This window comes from Bos javanicus, chromosome 5 (assembly GCF_032452875.1).
Source record: "Bos javanicus breed banteng chromosome 5, ARS-OSU_banteng_1.0, whole genome shotgun sequence".
NCBI lineage: Eukaryota > Metazoa > Chordata > Mammalia > Artiodactyla > Bovidae > Bos > Bos javanicus.
Window position 1 is genome coordinate 67,816,814 of NC_083872.1, and position 18,925 is coordinate 67,835,738.

At 44.5% G+C, this 18,925-nt stretch overlaps 1 protein-coding gene across 2 annotated transcripts in view; it reads left to right on the top strand.

Annotated features, from left to right (window-relative positions):
* The window catches only part of STAB2 (stabilin 2), a 172,159-nt gene that overhangs the window by 33,023 nt on the left and 120,211 nt on the right, over positions 1–18,925 (top strand). For both annotated transcript variants that reach the window (XM_061417114.1, XM_061417115.1), the window contains exons 7-15: positions 3,575–3,700; positions 4,961–5,157; positions 6,967–7,100; positions 11,569–11,702; positions 13,288–13,370; positions 14,734–14,883; positions 16,394–16,537; positions 17,567–17,623; positions 17,778–17,903. In XM_061417114.1, coding sequence (XP_061273098.1) covers positions 3,575–3,700; positions 4,961–5,157; positions 6,967–7,100; positions 11,569–11,702; positions 13,288–13,370; positions 14,734–14,883; positions 16,394–16,537; positions 17,567–17,623; positions 17,778–17,903 — 1,151 coding nt within the window. The remainder of the gene's footprint in view (positions 1–3,574; positions 3,701–4,960; positions 5,158–6,966; positions 7,101–11,568; positions 11,703–13,287; positions 13,371–14,733; positions 14,884–16,393; positions 16,538–17,566; positions 17,624–17,777; positions 17,904–18,925) is intronic.

Below are 18,925 nucleotides of genomic sequence, written 5' to 3' on the forward strand. Positions count from 1 at the left end.
TGGGGATGCTCTGGCTTAACACGGCAGAGATTTATTTCTTACTCAGGTAGCAGTCCGATGTGTGTGTTCCTGGCTGATACCAGCTCCCACCACATGGTGTTTAGGGATCCAGAGCTTTCTACTGTGTGTGTCTGTCAGTCTATAGAACCTCAGAATGCTCTGCACTGAGCCACAGAAGGAGGGATAGAGTGTAGAGAAAAAGCTGCTTATAAAGTCTAGAATGGTACATAGGATGGCCAATATTCCATCAATGTAAGCAAGTCATATAATCCCACATGGATGCAAAGGAGGGGGGGATTGAAATGTGACTCTGAAAAGGCAGCCCCTTCCCAGCAACAATTTGACTTTATGGAAGAGGTGAGGGGATATTCTCTATGAATTTTTTAAATTTTAATCTTAATTGAAGGATAATTGCTTTACAATATTGTGTTGGTTTCTGCTGCACATCAGCATGCATCAGCCATAGGTATACATATGTTCCCTCCCTCCTGAGCCTCCCTCCCACCTCCCACCCCATCCCACCCCTCTAGGTTGTCACAGAGCACAGGTTTGAGCTCCCTGCATCATACAGCAAATTCCCAATGGCTATCTATCTGTTTTACATATGGTAATATGTCTGTTTCCATGCTGCTTTCTCCATGAGTTCCACCATCTCCTTCCCCACATGTCCACAGGTCAGTTCTCTATGACTGCGTCTCCATTGCTGCCCTGCAAATAGGTTCATCAGCACCATCTTTCTAGATTCCATATATATGCATTAATATATCATATTTGTTTTCCTCTTTCTTACTTCACTCTGTATAATAGGCTCTAGATTCATCCATCTCATTAGAACTGACTCAGATGCATTCCTTTTGATGGCTGAGTAATATCCCATTGTACATATGTACCACAGCTTCTTTATCCATTCATCTGTTGATGGATATCTAGGTTGCTTCCATGTCCTAGCTATTATAAATTAGAATACTTCCTAACACCATACACAAAGATAAACTCAAAATGGAAAAGACCTAAATGTAAGATACTCTCTCTGAATTTTTGATTCAGCCAGCCAGTATTGGGAGACAAATGTGTACCTCACATTTGTGCACATCTTGAGAGTCATTACTTTGCCAACAAAGGTCCAGGATGTGAGAGTTGGACTATAAAGTTGAGCGCCAAAGAATTGATGCTTTTGAACCATGGTATTGGAGAAGATTCTCTTGAGAGTCTCTTGGACTGCAAGGAGATCCAACCAGTCCGTCCTAAAGGAAATCAGTCCTGAATATTCATTGGAAAGACTGATGCTGCCGCTGAAGCGCCAATACTTTGGCCACTTGATGCAAAGAAGTGACTCATTGGAAAAGACCCTGATGCTGGGAAAGATTGAAGGCGGGGGGAGAAGGGGACAACAGAGGATGAGATGGTTGTTTGGCATCACTGGCTCAATGGACATGAGTTTGAATAAACTCTGGGAGCTGATGATGGACAGGGAGGCCTGGCATGCTGCAGTCCATGGGGTTGCAAAGAGTCAGACATGACTGAGCAACTGAACTGAGAGTCATACACTGACTACCCTTTGTTCCAACATCTTTCTGAGGATGTCTGCATATAGCGAACAGCCTTGGAAGATATAAGACCTCCCTTGGGAGCAAATACACGCACACTTACTGCCTGTTAATGGATTGCCTCTCAGCTCCAAATTCACCCTTCTTGCCTGCTCTGTGAATATACAGTAGGCTTTGAAATATTTCTCATTTGCCTGCCAGCAAGATGTGAAACCTCACCAACAGAGGGCGCTAAAGGGACACCAAAGGAGGAAGGGTTTTCCTGTCTTGTTTCTGGCTTAGCAGGCTCACCAGGTTCCTGAAGAACACAATTTTGCTCCACTGCTCAGCCCTGCACAGTTTCTCCAGCACTAGCTTCCTGCGGGGATTAGGATGCTCCAGTATTTGATATCTGCATGCCTTGTCTGGTGATTGACTCAGGCAGCAGCAGCATCAACCAGGAGTCCTGGACAGTGAGGCTGGTGCCCCAGTTCAGGAGTAGGCGTGCTGTTCTGCACACCCTCCCCTCAGCTGCATCCACACCAGGGGCCCCGAAGGACTGGCCACCTGGAGAACTGACCACCCACCTTCATGCCACACAGCTGGCTCCTGAAGCCACCCCGCCCCACTCACACACAGGAGTGCACCATGCTTCTGAGAGCATGGGCTTCTCAGCTCCTACTTCCAGTAACGTCCTGAGGTGAGCAGCCTGCCCAGGCGCCAGGGGAGCCCTAAGGCTTAGCACCTCCCCGTGGGTGATCTTCCCTGGAGCCCCAGAGGGATGGAGTCCAATAAGTCTCACCATCGGACACCTCAGCAACCTCTCCACTATAGAAGTGACCAAGATCCTTTCCTTTCCAGTGACATCTGTGTCTCAGCTCTGGAGGGAGGAGGACTTGCTCTGATCTTAACCCAAGAGGAGTGATGGCTCTTTTTCTCCCTTTATTCTTTCCAATTCTTTTTAACTCTCAGGGGCCATTTTAATCTGTTCATGAATCTTTATACTAAAACTTTCCCTGTTTAAATAATTGTGTGATTTCTATCTCTTACCCAGGCCCTAACTAAAAGATTGCCTATTATTTAAGATAAACGAACAAAACTGCATTTCACTTCCCTAAGTCAGGGCACATCTTCTGTAATGACACCTGTTCAGGTCTCAGTCTGGCCCTCTTTGCATTGCCTGGTGGGAACTGGGGCTTGGAAGAACTGGTTCAAAAATGCTGACCCTCTGGCTACTGTGGGTGATGTGAGTGATAAACTGTCCTTTATCTCTGACCCCGGCATGTCATATCTTCTAGCAGCATCCGTGTTACTGTGTCAGTCCCAATTGTTTGCTTTGCAAGCTGGCTCCTTATGTCAGATTCTTTATCATTTTTAAAAGCCATCTAAGCACCATCTGTTGATATATTATAAAATACTATGCAGTCATTAGAGATCAAAGTACATCCTTAAATACGTCCATGCTGCTGCTGCTGCTAAGTCGCTTCAGTCGTGTCCAACTCTGTGCGACCCCATAGAGGGCAGCCCACCAGGCTCCTCCATCCCTGGGATTCTCCAGGCAAGAACACTGGAGTGGGTTGCCATTTCCTTCTCCAATGCATGAAAGTGAAAACTGAAAGTGAAGTTGCTCAGTTGTGTCCGACTCTTAGCGACCCCATGGACTGCAGCCCACCAGGCTCCTCTGTCCATGGGATTTTCCAGGCAAGAGTACTGGAGTGGGGTACCATTGCCTTCTCCAAAATACCTCCACAATGTTAAATTAAAAATTAAGTTCTTAAATATTTTAACAGGATTCCATTTTGTTTAAAAAATGTCTTATATGTAAATGTATTATGTTGGTTTTTGCCATTGATTATTTTGAGAGTGGGATAGGAGAATGAAACTAAAAAGACAGCTAATTTTTGCCTTACAAATTCTGTATTTTTTAAATTATTACAAGGAATCTGTGGTCACTTTTGTAATAATAGGAAATATTGTATTTGTTGAGTTGTTTTTTTAAGAACTGGTTGTACTACTAATGCAATTACCTCAACAATCTTCCTTTCCAGCCATCCCGGAATGTGCAGCCTTGCTCTGCCCAGAAAATTCCAGATGCTCACCTTCCAGCAAAGATGAAATCAAACTAGAATGCAAATGCCTTCCCAATTACAAAAGCGATGGCAAACACTGCGAGCGTGAGTAGAACCTCCATCCTGCAGGTTTATTCATTAAGATGGTTAGATTCCTCATCAGAAAAACGCCTCACAGCCTTTAACACAATGAACACTTCTATTTTTCTCAGTGCAGTTGAATGATATATATTAAAAATTCTAGGCAAAATGCTCATCATGTGGTAGCTCTTCAATAAATGATCATTTCTCCTGTTATCAAAGTGTATCTATAGATTTTTAGGGCTTCCCTAGTGGCTCAGACAGTAAATAATCTGCCTGCAATGCAGGATACCCAGGTTTGATCCCTTAAATATATATGTTTTTGCTTTATATTACCTGAATCAGTGTTAGGATAGGATGTACTTTGTTTGCTTCTTCCTTTCTCCCTTCTTTCCATGCTCTTTCACTTCATGAGAGGTTATAATCGGTTCTGAACATGCTATTGGAACCAGGCCATCTGTGTATACATCCCAGATCTGCCTGTTAACTGACAACATGACCTTGGACGAATTCTTGAATCTGCCTGTGCCTCCATTTTCCTGTCTATGAAATGGGCATAATAGTGGTAACTACCCTAGAGGATTGTAAGGCTTAATTGAGTTCATATATGTCAAATGCTTAGAAAAGGGCCAGTACATATTATAAATTCTATAAATGTTAGTGCTTTCTTTCATGCCACTTTATATTTAAATCCACACATAGCATGGCATAATAATACATCATCAGAGTACTGGTAGTTATCTGAGGTCACTCAGTCGTGTCCAGCTCTTTGCGACCCCGTGGACTATAGCCTACCAGGAGGCTCTGAGGAGCCTCTCAGTCCATGGAATTTTCCAGGCAAGAGTACTGGAGTGGGTTGCCATTTCCTTCTCCATCATTCCTACAAAGCATATATAAATCAATTTGGTAGGTGGAGGTGATCCAGAAGGTAAGATTAAATGTTTTTTACTCTCTCTTGAAACTGTTAGGTTGCCTGTGCAGCTTCCCTGGTGGCTCAGACGGTAGAGAGTCCACCTGCAATGCAGGAGACCTGGATTCGATCCCTGGGTTGGGAAGATACCCTGGAGAAGGGAATGGCTACACACTCCTGTATTCTTGCCTGGAGAATATAATGGACAGAGGAGCCTGGTGGGCTACACAGTCCATGGTGTCGCAAAGAATCGGACACAACTGAGCGCCTTTCACTTTTCACTTGGTTGATTTCCCCTGTCCCTCCCTCACAGTTGATTTCCCCTCTCCCTCCCTGCATGTGGTAACCACCTTATTTGGTCATTGCTTCTCCAGCCATCAATCCGTGTTCACAAAATATCTGCCACCCTCATGCTCGGTGCACCTACCTGGGACCAAATCAGCACAGGTGCACATGTCAAGAAGGCTACCGTGGGGACGGCCAGGTATGCCTCCCGGTGGACCCCTGCCAGGTTAACTTCGGAAACTGCCCAACAGAGTCCACGGTGTGCAGATACAGCGGGCCTGGACAGGTGAGCTAAGGGTGTCTGGAACTGACGTGAACAGGAGGAGGACCACCCACCGAAGGCCAAACTGTGCCGGGGTGTAATTTGTCATCTATGCCCTCCCACTTCTCCCTTTCCATGCTCAGGTTGGGCTTCCTCCCCAGCCAGACCCCCACGTGCTTGGGGTCAACCTCAGTGAGCCCTAATCTACCCTGTGAACTTGCCTTTGTGCAGCTATCTAGTCGAAACTTCACTGTCTCTTCTATCCCCGTCCCGTTTGATGACTGACAAAATACATACATATGACTCAAATTTGACTAAGAAATTCATCGTTAACTGTTAAGTGAATATGTAATTGACTTTCGCCCACAATCCTCCATTCTCTCTAATGTCTTTTCAAAGTGATAGAGGACTCTAAGGACCAAAAAACTGTCCCCCAAAAAAAGATAAACGCTGATAAAATGTTAGGCAGCATGGACAGATTTGTAGGGAGCAATGAAGATGCCCTGCAGTAAGCCATATGTGTTTCTCTAAATCACATCATGACCTTGCCACGTAAAATTCAGCCTGGTCAGGAGACCTTTGCTGCAGAATCCTGATGAGATACCTTTCTCCAATATCTCATTTACCCACCAAATAGTGGGTGCCTACTGCAGCCATGTGATCTTCCCTGGTGGCTCAGTGGGTAAAGCGTCTGCCTGCAATGCGGGAGACCTGGGTTCGATCCCTGAGTCAGAAAGATCCCCTGGAGAAGGAAATGGCAACCCACTCCAGTACTCTTGCCTGGAAAATCCCATGGACAGCGGAGCCTGGCAGGCTACAGTCCATGGGGTCGCAAAGAGTCGCACACAACTGAGCGACTTCACTTCACTTACTGCAGCCATAATTGCACATGAAGTGCCCAGTGGAGGAAATCCATCCATACAGGAGACTACAGCTGCCTGAGGGAAAGGAAAGGCTTCAATGCCTGACCAAAACCAGCCACAGGTCCCCAGCAGTCTCATCTGCATGCCCTGGGGATGCTCCTAGAGTGCCCTGCAAAGAATCCACCGGATCTCATCTCTAAGAAGAAGAATACATCTCACAACATTTCTGCTATCGATTTCTGAGGCGGGTTGGCAAGAAATTCAAAGGGCTGAATTCCCATCTTCTAAATGAGATCCCTCATGGGAAAAGTCATGTTACATTGTGAATCAAGGCCCCATACCTAGGGAGTGAGATTAAAAATATATCTCGTCCCTTAAAAAAAAAAAAAGTCCCCAGGCATATTTTCAAGTCTTAGAAACATCGTTCACACAGAAACATTGTTCACATTCATTTTTCCAGAGCAAGTCATTCCTCAACCTGGGCATGATTAACACTTTGAACCTGAGACCTCTTTGTTGTAAGGAGTGTCCTGTACATTGCAGGATGGATAGCGGCATCCCTGGCCTCTCATGACACTGGCCCCTTCTCCTGTTGTTACAATCGAAAATGTCTCCAAGCATTACCAAGGTCCCTTGGGTTGAGACTCCCAGTTGAAAACCACTATTTTAGAGAAATAATACATCTGAATGTCGATCTCCACCATCTAAATCTAAAAGCAGGAAATATGGCACCAGGGAGGCCCAGGGTTAGCAAACCAGGAAACTGAAAGGTGAATTACAAAGTGTATGAATTCCCAAATGGATGAGAAAACATGATTTCCAATTTTAGATACAATGATGAATTTTAATTTCAGCCCATGCTTTAGACCTACCCCAAGTCAGCTTGCATGCCAGGATAAAGACAGGAATTTAAGAATGTCAGCCTAAGTGACTAATGAAAACCATTCTGTTCTCTTCCCATCTGCTGAAGGCTTACTGCGAGTGTAAGCAACATTACCGCAACTTTGTCCCTGGAGTGGGATGCAGTATGACCGATGTGTGTGAATCTAACAACCCCTGCCACACGCATGCAGACTGCACCACCATCGCACCAGGCCAAACCAAGTAAGTCTTTTCAGTTCCACCACGGTGTTTCCAAGAGGGGGAGGTAGTGGCCAGTCAATGCCAAAATATCCTTGAAGGGCAGGAAGTGTGTCTTATTCAGCCTTGCATCCACCCCCACCCCCACATAGCACAATGCAAGGAGCATAGTAGAGGCTCAGTACGTCTTTGTATAATCAATGAATTGTTCAATAATGATTTCCTTGATAGTGATCTTGACACCCTGAAATATTGACCTGATCTGAAAACATGGTGTAAAGTGGTCAGAGCATGGGAGAATGAAGCCATTGCCACTGGGAAAATGAATGTCCATTGCAATGACAGGAGTGTGACCTCTAATGCACATGTCATCTATGAAACAGTGCTTGGCAGTGGTGCAAAACAAGGGGAAAGTGAAAACTGGGGAATGTGAACATATGAAAGTGGTGTTTTCTGGACTCCAGGTTTCAAAAGAAGGGGTTTACCTTGAGTAAAAAATATTTGCATGAAAATTCCTGAGACAGGCACAGTTTCCCTGGTGGGAAGATGGTACTTGGAATTTAAAGACCTGGGTTGAAGTCTCCACATTGCTATCTGTCAAATTCATGACCTTGGGAACATGATGTAGTCTTTCTGGCTTCAGTTGTTCCATCTATAAAATGAGCGGTGATGTCTGCTTCATACAGTTGTCGTGAAGATTCATGACAGAATGTTCTGGAAACTCCTCTTCAGCTGTGTTATGTTTTATCAGTGGGTGAACTAAGGCTAGAACCCAAGTCTTTTTGTCTCCGAGGCAGAGGCTTGCATCTCGAGGCTACTCTTGGTTCTCATTGTCACCACCATCTGCAAAAAGCCCATTCTGCTGTAGTGAGCTCAGAGCCACGGTAGACATAGAACAGTTTCTGTGCTTCCTCTAACATACCTTTTATATATGGGTCTTGAATGGGTGGATTTTTCCCAGGTTTGATGGTCACTGTGTTCTTTCTGGGCAAGTAAATGGATCTGTACACTCTGTGGAAAGAGAAAGAGCGTGGGTATCAGAACCCCTGGGTTCAAACCCAGCTCTGCCACCTCCCTTAATCTTTCTGACTTGTTTCTTCTGTCACAAAAGGGGAAAACTTTAGCCTCCAAGCAGGGCTGGGATGAGGATTAAATAAGATTGCATTCATCCATCTGTGAGAGGAACCTGGCACACAGAAAGCACTCCATACACACCACGCACACACAAACCCCTCCCAGACGTACACACAGGCACACACACATCCGCAGAGCACGTCCTGTGCTGAAACCCAGGTTCTGACAGTGATCACAGCACTGGCCAGCTTACACATTTTGTACTATCTTCTGAGAAAACTTGAGAACACTTTAAACATTTTATTTCTTCTGCATTTGAGAAGATAAAATAGAAAAATGAAACTGGAACATCAGAATAATAGAAGTTGCATTAAAACTTGTGTCTAGAATGTCAGTGGAACTAATCATCAATGTTAGGGGTCTGTGTGTCACTAAAAAGTCTCCTTGACTACCACCCTCAAAAGAAAACTATCCTCAGCTGGGAAGTTGTTTTTGTCATTGTTTAGTCACTGAGTCATGTCTGACCCTTTTGCAACCCCATGGACAGTAACTTACCAGGCTCCTCTGTCTGTGGGATTTCCCAGGCAAGAATACTGGAGTGGGTTGCCATTTTCTTCTCCAGGGGATCTTCCCAACCCAGGGATTGAACCCACATCTCCTGCATGGCAGGTGGATTCTTTAGCCACCAGGGAGCCTCAACAGGGATGAAGCCTAGGTTAAAGGCTGGCTGAGTGACATTGATAAAATATGGGGCCATCAGTAATTTACTTCACCCAGAAGAGGGATTTATTTGGTCTATGCCTTCTCGATGTGGTAATCAGTCTATGCAGAATATTCTGAATCATGCTGCATTGGTCATAGAAGATGAGCCATGCATTGTCTCTTCTGTCAATAGCCCTAATGTTGTTAGTAAACCCATTTCACAGATGAGCAAACTGGGGCCCAAAGATGTTAAGTAATCTTTCTCATGTCGTCATCAATTATTTGTTTTCAGGCTTATTTCCAGCAACATGATGCTAAAAGAGCAAGATATCTGTTGTTATTGTCTTTATAGCCTTCTCGCCTAGCACAGTTTCTAGATTTCAGTAGGTACTTCAAAAATAATTGGCTCAACAATGAGGCACTGTCCCAGATGCTGGAATACAAGGAGAAGAAATAAGGTGGGATCCAGATTCTAGGAGCACTGCCAGCTAGCAAAGGGGGAAACACCTGACGAGTCCATTCTAGTAGGAACGGTTGTGGTAGGGGTACCAACAGGATGCTTCTGTGGGGAAAGTGCTGAGAGGTCAGGTAAGGCTGCCCTGAGCAGGTCACACCTGGGCTATGAGAATGGTCCTGGCAGGACACCGACCTGAGAAGAACCAGAACAGTCTAGAAAAAAAGGCAAATTGTTGCTAGAATTTTGCATGAACAGCAGGAAGGAGACATAAGCAAGATTCCCCTCTTTGAAGTCTTGAATGCCTGCTAAGCACTTAAACTATATCCCATAGATCAGAAGTCTCCAACCTGTCTGGCACCAGGGACCAGTTTCATGGAAGACAACTTCTCCATGCACAGGGGTGGTTTCAGGATGATTCAAGCACACTGCATTTATTGTGCACTTTATTTCTATTATTATGACATCAACTCCACCTCAGATCATCAGGCATTTAGATTCTGGAGGTTGGGGACCCCTGCTGTAGACAAAAGGAGCCCCTGAGAGAATTAAGCACAGAGATGCCAGATTGCCATCTAGGACAGACCACCCAGGGCTTGTGTGGAAGACTGACTTAATGGGAGGGAAACTCAGGTCAGAAAGACCAATTAGGGAGTCATTGCAGCAATCCAAGCAAGGGATTTGTTCAGAAACATTTTTTCAGCAAACATTGAAGATATATATCTTTGTGCCATGGGACTGATTTAGAAACATAACTGGATTAGCAAGAACAATTTCTTTGAAATTGTTCTACATATGAGTCATACCTGTGGTATGCTTGCTCACCCTTGCATCTCTCCTCTCTGAATTGTTCTTCCCCATCTCCTGTTTCTCACTTATCGCCAAGATCCTGGTGAATGTCACCTTCCTAAGCACCTTGCCAATTTCAGCGAGCCGCCAGCCAGTCTTTGCTAGGGAGCAGTGGTTTGCTAAAGCTAGGGCTTATTGAGTCCTGAGAGCCGATGATTAAATTCTCAGGAACTTGCTGGCTGGTTAGTGTCATGGTAGTTTGAGATTGGCCGAGGCGGGAGTGTGAACCATGGAAATTGTCAAAGGCTGCAAATCAGAGCTATTTTTTCCCCTGGAGATTTGGGTGTTTAACATCTACCAGGACACCACTGCTAGTACATCTTTAATTCCATTTCTCTTTTGCGAACCTAAACTATTATATAAAATTCTGTGACTTTCCTTGTTTATGTATTTCTGTTTATTTTACAATTATTCATTAAATACCTACTATGGACCAAGGCTTGCACTGGATCTTGGGTTTATAAGAATGAATGAATACACACATTGCCCTTGTCCTCACTTTTTTCTCAAATCAGAAGGGGAAGTAGATCTTAATCAAATAACCACTCAGATGAGGATAAAATTACAACTGGAACTGGTGCTGCAGAAAAGAGCCACTTGGTGCCACGAGCTACATGGCACACTAAGGGGGATATGGCACACCAAGTGGGGGGGGATGGAAAATCAAGGAAGGTTCCCCTAGGAAGGGATGGTTGAGCAGAGATCTCAGAAAGGAAGAGGAGGGGAAGAAGCTTTCAAATAGGTCCACACCTCTGACTCTGTACTTGAGGCCAGCTTCAGCTTATTCTAATTCTGTGCTTCTGCAGTAGGGACTGAGACCCTACATTTGTAGCAAGTCCTAATGGTTCTGATGTACATGGGCTTTTGGTCATGTTGTTATTCAGTTGCTAAGTCATGTCTGACTCTTTGCAACCCCCTGGGACTGCAGCATGCCAGGCCTCTCTGGTCCCCACTATCTCCCTGAGTTTGCTCTTGCTCATGCTTAGAAAAAATATTGAAAACAAAGAGTATACAAAGAAATCTAGTGTAGCCGGCCAGGCTCCTCTGTCCATGGAATTCTCCAGGCAAGACTATTAGAGGGGGTTGCCATTCCCTTCTCCAGGGGATCTCCCCAACCCAGAGATCAAACCCAAGTCTCCTGCATTGCAGGCAGATTCTTTATCATCTGAGCCACCAGGGAAGCAATGTTTACATATACGCACATAATGTATTAAGTATCCATTTCTTGTGGGCTGCTGTGTGTTAACCAGAACATTAGGAAGGCTCAACTGTGTTCATCCCACTCTTCTGGCCTTGTCTCTATCCCACTCTGAGCATCATCTTCCCCTTCTGCACAGTGAGAGGTTTGAACTGTATGATCTCAACATCCAATGACTTTGGGACCCTGAAAATATGTTTTCACGCTCTCTGTAGATGCACTTGTCGGAAAGGTTACATAGGCGATGGCTCAACCTGTTACGGAAACATCATGGAGCGACTCAGAGAATTAAACACCGAACCCAGAGGAAAATGGCAAGGAAGGCTGACCTCTTTCATCTCGCTCCTGGGTATGCAGGCATGGGTGCACATTTCCACAGAAAAGGCAGCCTGCTGGTGGGCAAGGATATCTGAGACACACAATCACTCAGAAAGGGGTGTGCAGGATAGGCAAGCCTCTTATCTAGCAGGATCAGCCCTTTCTAGGAAGGGCAAGTGGAAGGAAATGGACAGACAGATGTCCCAAGGAGACAGGAGTTAGTGCCAAGAGATCCAGTAGTGCAGCAGCTGAGGCAAAGGTCCTGGGGTCACCACTGGGTAATAGGTCTGCAACAGCAGTGAGATAGGCAGCTACAGACGTCAGGATGGATACCATCCTCTTTCCCTTGACCTTATGGGTCCTCCAGATGGGAAACAACGTTGATAGGTAATACTGGCAGGCGGTATTCATGCTCTTTAGTGGAGGTGCTGTTTGAATGTGGGGCATAGTCTTGATGGCACGTGACCGACCGTCTCACTCATCGCTGGGTGTTTAGCATCCTTTCCCACCCGAACCACTAACAATCTAGAGTGACGCATTTTCCAACAGCCCCTGGACAAGGTGACAGCCAAAAACACCCTCCTGCATGTCCAAAGGCCCCCAAGAGGTCATTACCCCTCCCTCACATATGAAATAGAGCCGATTACAGCATTAGACAAGATTTTCAACAAGACACAAATTTTGCTGATCAACAGAAAATGGGCTTGAGCAATCAAACAAATCTTTAACATATCAGTCTCTAGAACTGACCAGTCAGCAAGCACGATTTCCCAGAAAGAGCACAGACAGGGAAGAAAGTGTTCTGCATGGATCGGTGCTGTGTTCTCAAGGCAGATAACATGCATCCTACACAAACAGCTTGCTCTTTGCAAGACACCCCATGGGCAGTCTGGCATCACTGGTGGGCCTCTGGGATCTCTCTCCTTCCTCTCTGTGCTTTTAGAATATCAGTGAGAGCAGACAAAGGGGGCAGTGTCCTTTGCAGGCTGTATAGACCCTCAGGCATTTCTCTGGACAAAGCCCAGTCACCCTTCACCTGCCTGGCCTACAAGGTGCTAGGACACGTGGTCTCGTGTGTGAGAGCACAGAGCCCAGCCTGCTGTCCCAGCTCCCCAGGAACATGGAAACAAGACCAGCTATGAAACTGGTAGAGCCCAGTGCAAATGAAAAGACAGGGGTTCTTTGTTCAAAAAGTATTGAGCATGTCACAATGGCAGCCGCAAAGCGTTAAACCAAGCATGAGGCTCTTCTGAGCTCTTCCATCTCCTGGATGAAACAAGAGCTACATCTTTACTCACTAAGATGGTAACAGCTTGAAAAGTCAGGCATAGGGGCAGAAGGTGGCCAATGATTTTTGTCACATGACCCTCAAAGAGCTTCTCATCCCAGGGTATCTTTGAGCCAAGACTGTGGTTGCAGGGAAAATCACACAGTTGTGAGGAACATTTCACATTCTTAGCATCTCACTTCCTCTAGGGCCTGCATAATACCAGTTAACAGAGAAACTCAGGAGTCAGAAGGTCTAAGTGGACCACAAGGGTCATTGCCTGATTTTACTCCTCATGTGCCACTGACCCATTTGCTGTTTTCTTTCTTTGTGTATTTCGGCTCCTAAGACAAAGCTTATGCCTGGCCACTGAGTAACCTGGGACCATTTACTGTGCTGTTGCCGACAGATAAGGGATTAAAAGGATTCAATGTAAGTATTTAAAATAACTTTATTTTATAAATAGGAGCTAAGGCAAAAAAAATAAAAAACCTTAGTAGACAGTATCCTCTTTATCTAAAGTGGGAAACCTCCATTAAAATTAAATCTACTGATGACAAGGATGGCAATTTCTTTTGTAAACTTTTTGTAAAATATGACACCTTTAGGGATTGTATACCGATTAGGAGTGCACAGCTCAATGAACCGTCACATGTATCTAGCAAGACCATTTGCAGCTCCCTACAAGACCCCCCAGTGCCCTCTTCCAATCATTACCCCTCAAGGGTAATCCCTAAGGGTTCTCAGCTGCTGTCACATGCTAAATAAGATTTGCTTTATGCAAAACTGCTCACTCACCACAGGAGGAATTAAACTTAACGTACCAGCTAGGTATTTGTTTCTTTAAAATCACCATAAATGGCAACAAGGATAGAGGAAACTAGAAGAGAAGTGTAGTCTTCAATGGGAGCAGCCGCTATCTCAGATAATGCCCACCAGTGGGAATGAAACCCACAGTACCCGGTGGAGGTGCCCCATTGTGGTAGTATCAGCGCCATAGTTAGATACGGTTTAGTGTAGATAGTGAACATACTGATTTATATGGAATTGGTTTACCTTAATCCAAGATATTTTGTGATTGTAATGTGTGCTGAATTAAATCAACACCCAGAGAGTTTCAGACTCTCTCCTCCTAATATGCCACCGCCATTCATCTGCCCAAGATGAATATGTCACTAATCTCTGAAGATGCACTCACATCTCCCCTGTGGGGTAGGAGAGCTAGTGGATGTTGAAGGTGCCTGCACTAGACACTTTGCATGTGATCGCCGGTTTAATATAGAGATAGAATTTACACAGGATTAAGAAAGGTCTCTGTTGAGTGATTGTTGATTATATAATATTGACAAAGTGTCCATTTGGTCCAGTGGATTTAAAAATTCTTAATTTTTCTATTCAAAATCTCTATTTGTCCACTCTACCTGTTTTTTTACACAACTTCATATTTCATTCCCAACTGATTCCTGGGCTCAAGATGACTGATTCCTTGACTCTTGCCACCCACCTTGGTCCTTCTGGCCCCAATGCTCCCCACTGGTTCCCTGCTAGAGCAGGCCCCAGAGTTTGAGAGCGTACCATGTATCAGCTCCCACTCTCCAAATTTCTGCCCCCTTTACGACCTGGCCCAGGGGAGTTTAACTCTGGGACAGTCGTCTGTACCTGAAAGAGCCCAGACTCAAGTTGTACACTCACTTTGATGTTCTTGATGATGAACAAGTCATAGCCTGAGTCCCAAACCTCATTTTTCTCCTCCAAACCTCCATAGAGATGGAAGAAATAGGCTTTCTTTTCTCAGGTAAATGAATTTTTGCTGGATAACAAAGCTGCTCAGTACTTTGTGAAACTCCATATAATTGCTGGGCAGATGAGCACTGAGCAAATGAACAACACAGACACCTTCTATACTTTGACGGGGAAGTCCGGAGAGATCTTCAGTGAAGATAAGGTAAGGGGCTCTCTGATCTTCACTCTCCGAACCAAAGCGTCCACTGAGTCGATGGCCACAGCAGGCGCTCTCTTGGTGTCCAGGGGTCATGAAAGGTTATGAAGAACTTCTTTCCTTGTTCCTCATTTGTCACAGTACTTCCCTACCTAGGACAAAAACAAAGAGCCAACACTGGAAAGGGTCAGGTGCAGGCGATGCACTGTTAACAGAAATGGGATTGTAAAGTGATTTTGCCCTGGTCTGAATTAGTTTTCAAGGCAACCATCATTCAACTGCCAGCAGGAAGGAGAAAACTGACAGTAAACCCATTTCCTAGAAGCATCAGCACAAAGCCAGATCAGCACTCATCTTAGAAAAGGAAATGGATTGTTTGTTTTAGGTGGCCAAGTATCCACCCTCTCCAACTCAACACTCCATCTCTCCTAATGCCGTTAATTCTCTTTTGTTTGTTTTAAAATAATTTTTTGTGACTTTACTGAGCTGAAGGGCACATGGTCAATCAACAGACAGTGGTGGCAGGGGATGGGGTTGGGGGGTGGTTATGACCTATCTGGTTGCATTTCACCAAATATCAATAGTTGATAGATCAGTGAGCACTTAGTACATGCAAGATACTGGGGTAAATCTCTATTTGTGATATTTAAGGCTCACAACAATCCCGTGAACGTTTTTCCAGTGGGAAAACTGAAAGGTCACACAATAAGGGCCAAAGGCGCGATTCAAACTCAGGTCTGCCTGATCCCAAAACGTGAATCATTGTAACTTTTTTTTTTGGCTGCCCTGGGTTTTTGTTGCAGTGTGTGGGATCTTTGTCACGATACACAGAGTTTCTGTCATTGTGATGTGCCAGTTTAGTTGCCCTGCAACGTATGGGATCTTAGTTCCCCAACCAGAGATCAAACTTGCACCCTTTGCATTAGACGGCTGATTCTTAACCACTGGATCCCCAGGGAAGTCCCCCAAAGCCTGAACCCTTAACCAGTATGTTGTACTGTGTGTATAAGGATGCATGGATGGGTGGGTGGGTGGATGGGTGGGTGGGTGGATGGATGGATAGATGAGTGGATGTATGGATGCAGATGTGGTTTCCTTTCTCACAAGGACATGTATTCATTCATTTACCTATTCATTCAGCACATATTTTTTATTGTGTGCCTCTTCTGTCTGAAACACTGAAGTAGGTAAGTAATGAGTTTACAATAAATTGAAGAGTTTGGGGTCCCTTTGTAGCTTGCCGTCTTTTGGGGGAGACTATACAGTAATTCCTTATTCCCATTTAGCAATCATTGATAGTCAGAAGTGACTTCATATGTTATCTCATTTGAGCTCAAGGAAAGACCTGTGAATTCAATGGGGCAGAAACCATCATCCACGTTTTAGGTTAGGGAACTTATCCAAGATCATACAGCCAATAAATGACAGAACCCAAGGATTTAAGACTTCTTCTAATCCAGTGCTCGATTTTCAAGGACACACATTAATTTAGTTTTATTTTTCCTTGGTGTTTTAGGACAATCAGCTAAAGCTTAAACTCTATGGAGGCAAAAAGACGGTAAAAATTATACAAGGGAATATACTTGCTTCCAACGGGCTCTTGCATATCCTCGACAGAGCCATGGACAAGGTGGTGCCCACGTTTGAGAGCAATACTGAGGTGAGAACTTCAGGTAAAAGTAATGTCAAGTCAAATCCATCTTCCCTTGTTCCTCAGAGAGTCATGTTCATGAAGAAATGCAAGCCAGCACCATGGGCTTGTATTTCTGTTTTTAGTAGAATTCTGACACCTCTGTGGAGAAAGAGAAAGGCATCGCCTGAAGTGACTTAGCAGCAGCAGGTGTAGGAAAGAGGTTGATTTTGTGATCTTTTTCATAGACACACCTGATAACTCAGACCAATTGTCACATAAATTTATCCCTTGTGCATTATGGAGGAAGGCGTATCTTCCCTGTGATAAAATTCATTCCCTCTAATCTATTTGATGATGGCCAAAGACTATCCTGGGGCTTCCCAGGTGGCTCTAGTGGCAAAGAACCCACCTGCCAAACGCAGGAGACATAAGAGATGCAGGTTTGATCCCTGAGTTGGGAAGGTCCTCTGGAGGAGGGCGTGGCAACCCACTCCAGTATTCTTGCCTGGAGAATCCCATGGACAGAGGAGCCTGGCGGGCTACAGTCCACAGTGCTGCAAAGAGTCAGACATGACTGAAGTGACTTAGCATGCAAAGACTTTCAGAACATGCAGATCTGAACTACTGTTGAAATAAACACAGGAAGCACATGTATAATGTGTTGTGGTTAGCCAGATCCTTTTATAGATGTCCACTTTCCTCTTTATTTACCCTTAGCTTTCCATCAGAAAAGTGAAAGTGTTAGTCACTCAGTCATGTCCAACTCTTTTACCTCATGGACTGTGGTCCACCAAGCTCCTCTGTCCATGCAATTCTCCAGGCAAGAATACTGGACTGGATTGCCATTACCTTCTCTAGGGGATCTTCCTGACCCAGGGATCAAACCCAGGTCTCCTGCATTGCAGGCAGATTCAGATGATTCTGAGCCACTGGGGAAGCCCATAGATGTCCACACTTCCATGAAATCCTGTCATCAGTCTTTTCATGTTAAAGCAGCTGTTTCCTAAACCACCTCCCTTTTTTGTACTGAACTTTAAGCAAAATGTCTCTTTTTAGCAAACCATAATGACCATGCTACAACCAAGATACAGCAAGTTCAGATCTTTGTTAGAGGTATGTACTTTTCATGAACTCCTAGAAAGTTTTTTATGTCTAGTCCTTGGTACAATAAAATTAGCAGGGGGTATCAATTATAAATACTTTCTGGGGAATTCATGTATCTATCTGAGATAGGTTACAGATACAAATTTTCATTTCTTAAACGCAGAAAACCAGTGTGGGACATGCCTTAAATGAAGATGGGGTTGGTGGACCATACACTGTCTTTGTTCCAAGTGATGAAGCATTGAATAACATGAAGGATGGCACTCTTGATTATCTCCTTTCTTCAGAGGTATTGTATGCTGTGTACTCTAATGGTGTCATGACAGCATCACTGCTTCAGTCTGTACCTATACAGGCTTTTTCTAAATTAAGGACAACAAATAAGTAGCACATGTACCACTTACATTTCTGCAACCAAGGCAGACATCATTAATCAATCACAGTGCTCTGGAACTAAGCCTAGATGTGGCTACAATCTCCCCAGTAGAGTTCCATGTCACTATAAGACCATTCTATGTCCTTTCTCTTCTAAGACTTCTCAATAGCAAAATCATAAATTTTAAGTTCCCTACAACTGTAAAACCATCTAAAAATGAAGCCTGGCAGGGCATTCTGTGTCAAGTCTAGGTTAAACGTAAAAATAATGTTATTTTTAGGGGCTCCCAACTCTTTCTATGGCTTTCAGTTCTCTCCACAATAACCCTCTCCTTATACATCATAAACCTTCAACTCTCGCATGTCCTCCTCAAGAAAGGAGATTTGTTTTACTCTTTCAGTCTAAGGTAAACATAATGGACACCATTTAAAGTGTTTCCTCTTTCAGGAATAACAGCCTTAAATGGAAAAGAAAAGTGAAAGTTGCTCAGTCGTGTCCGACTCTTTGCAACCCCATGGACTGTACAGTCCATGGAATTCTCCAGGCCAGAATACTGGAGTGGGTAGCCTTCTCCAGGGGATCTTCCCAACCCAGGGATCAAATCCAGGTGTCCCACATTGCAGGCAGATTCTTTACCAGCTGAGCCACAAGGGAAGCCCAAGAATCCTGGAGTGGGTATCCTATCCCTTCTCCAGTGGATCTTCCTGACCCAGGAATCGAACCGGGATCTGCTGCATTGCAAGCGAATTCTTAACAACTGAGCTATCAGGGAAGCCCAGCTGAAAAGAAGGTTAGCTAATTATGGAATTTTTTATTAGAATGACAATTAGTGAAATTATAAGAAAGGCCACAAGCTTTTCCCCAGTGCCCTGAGGTCCTGCCACCATCTTGGAAATGGGGCAAAACTACTTGTGACCTCGCATAGATCAGTGTTG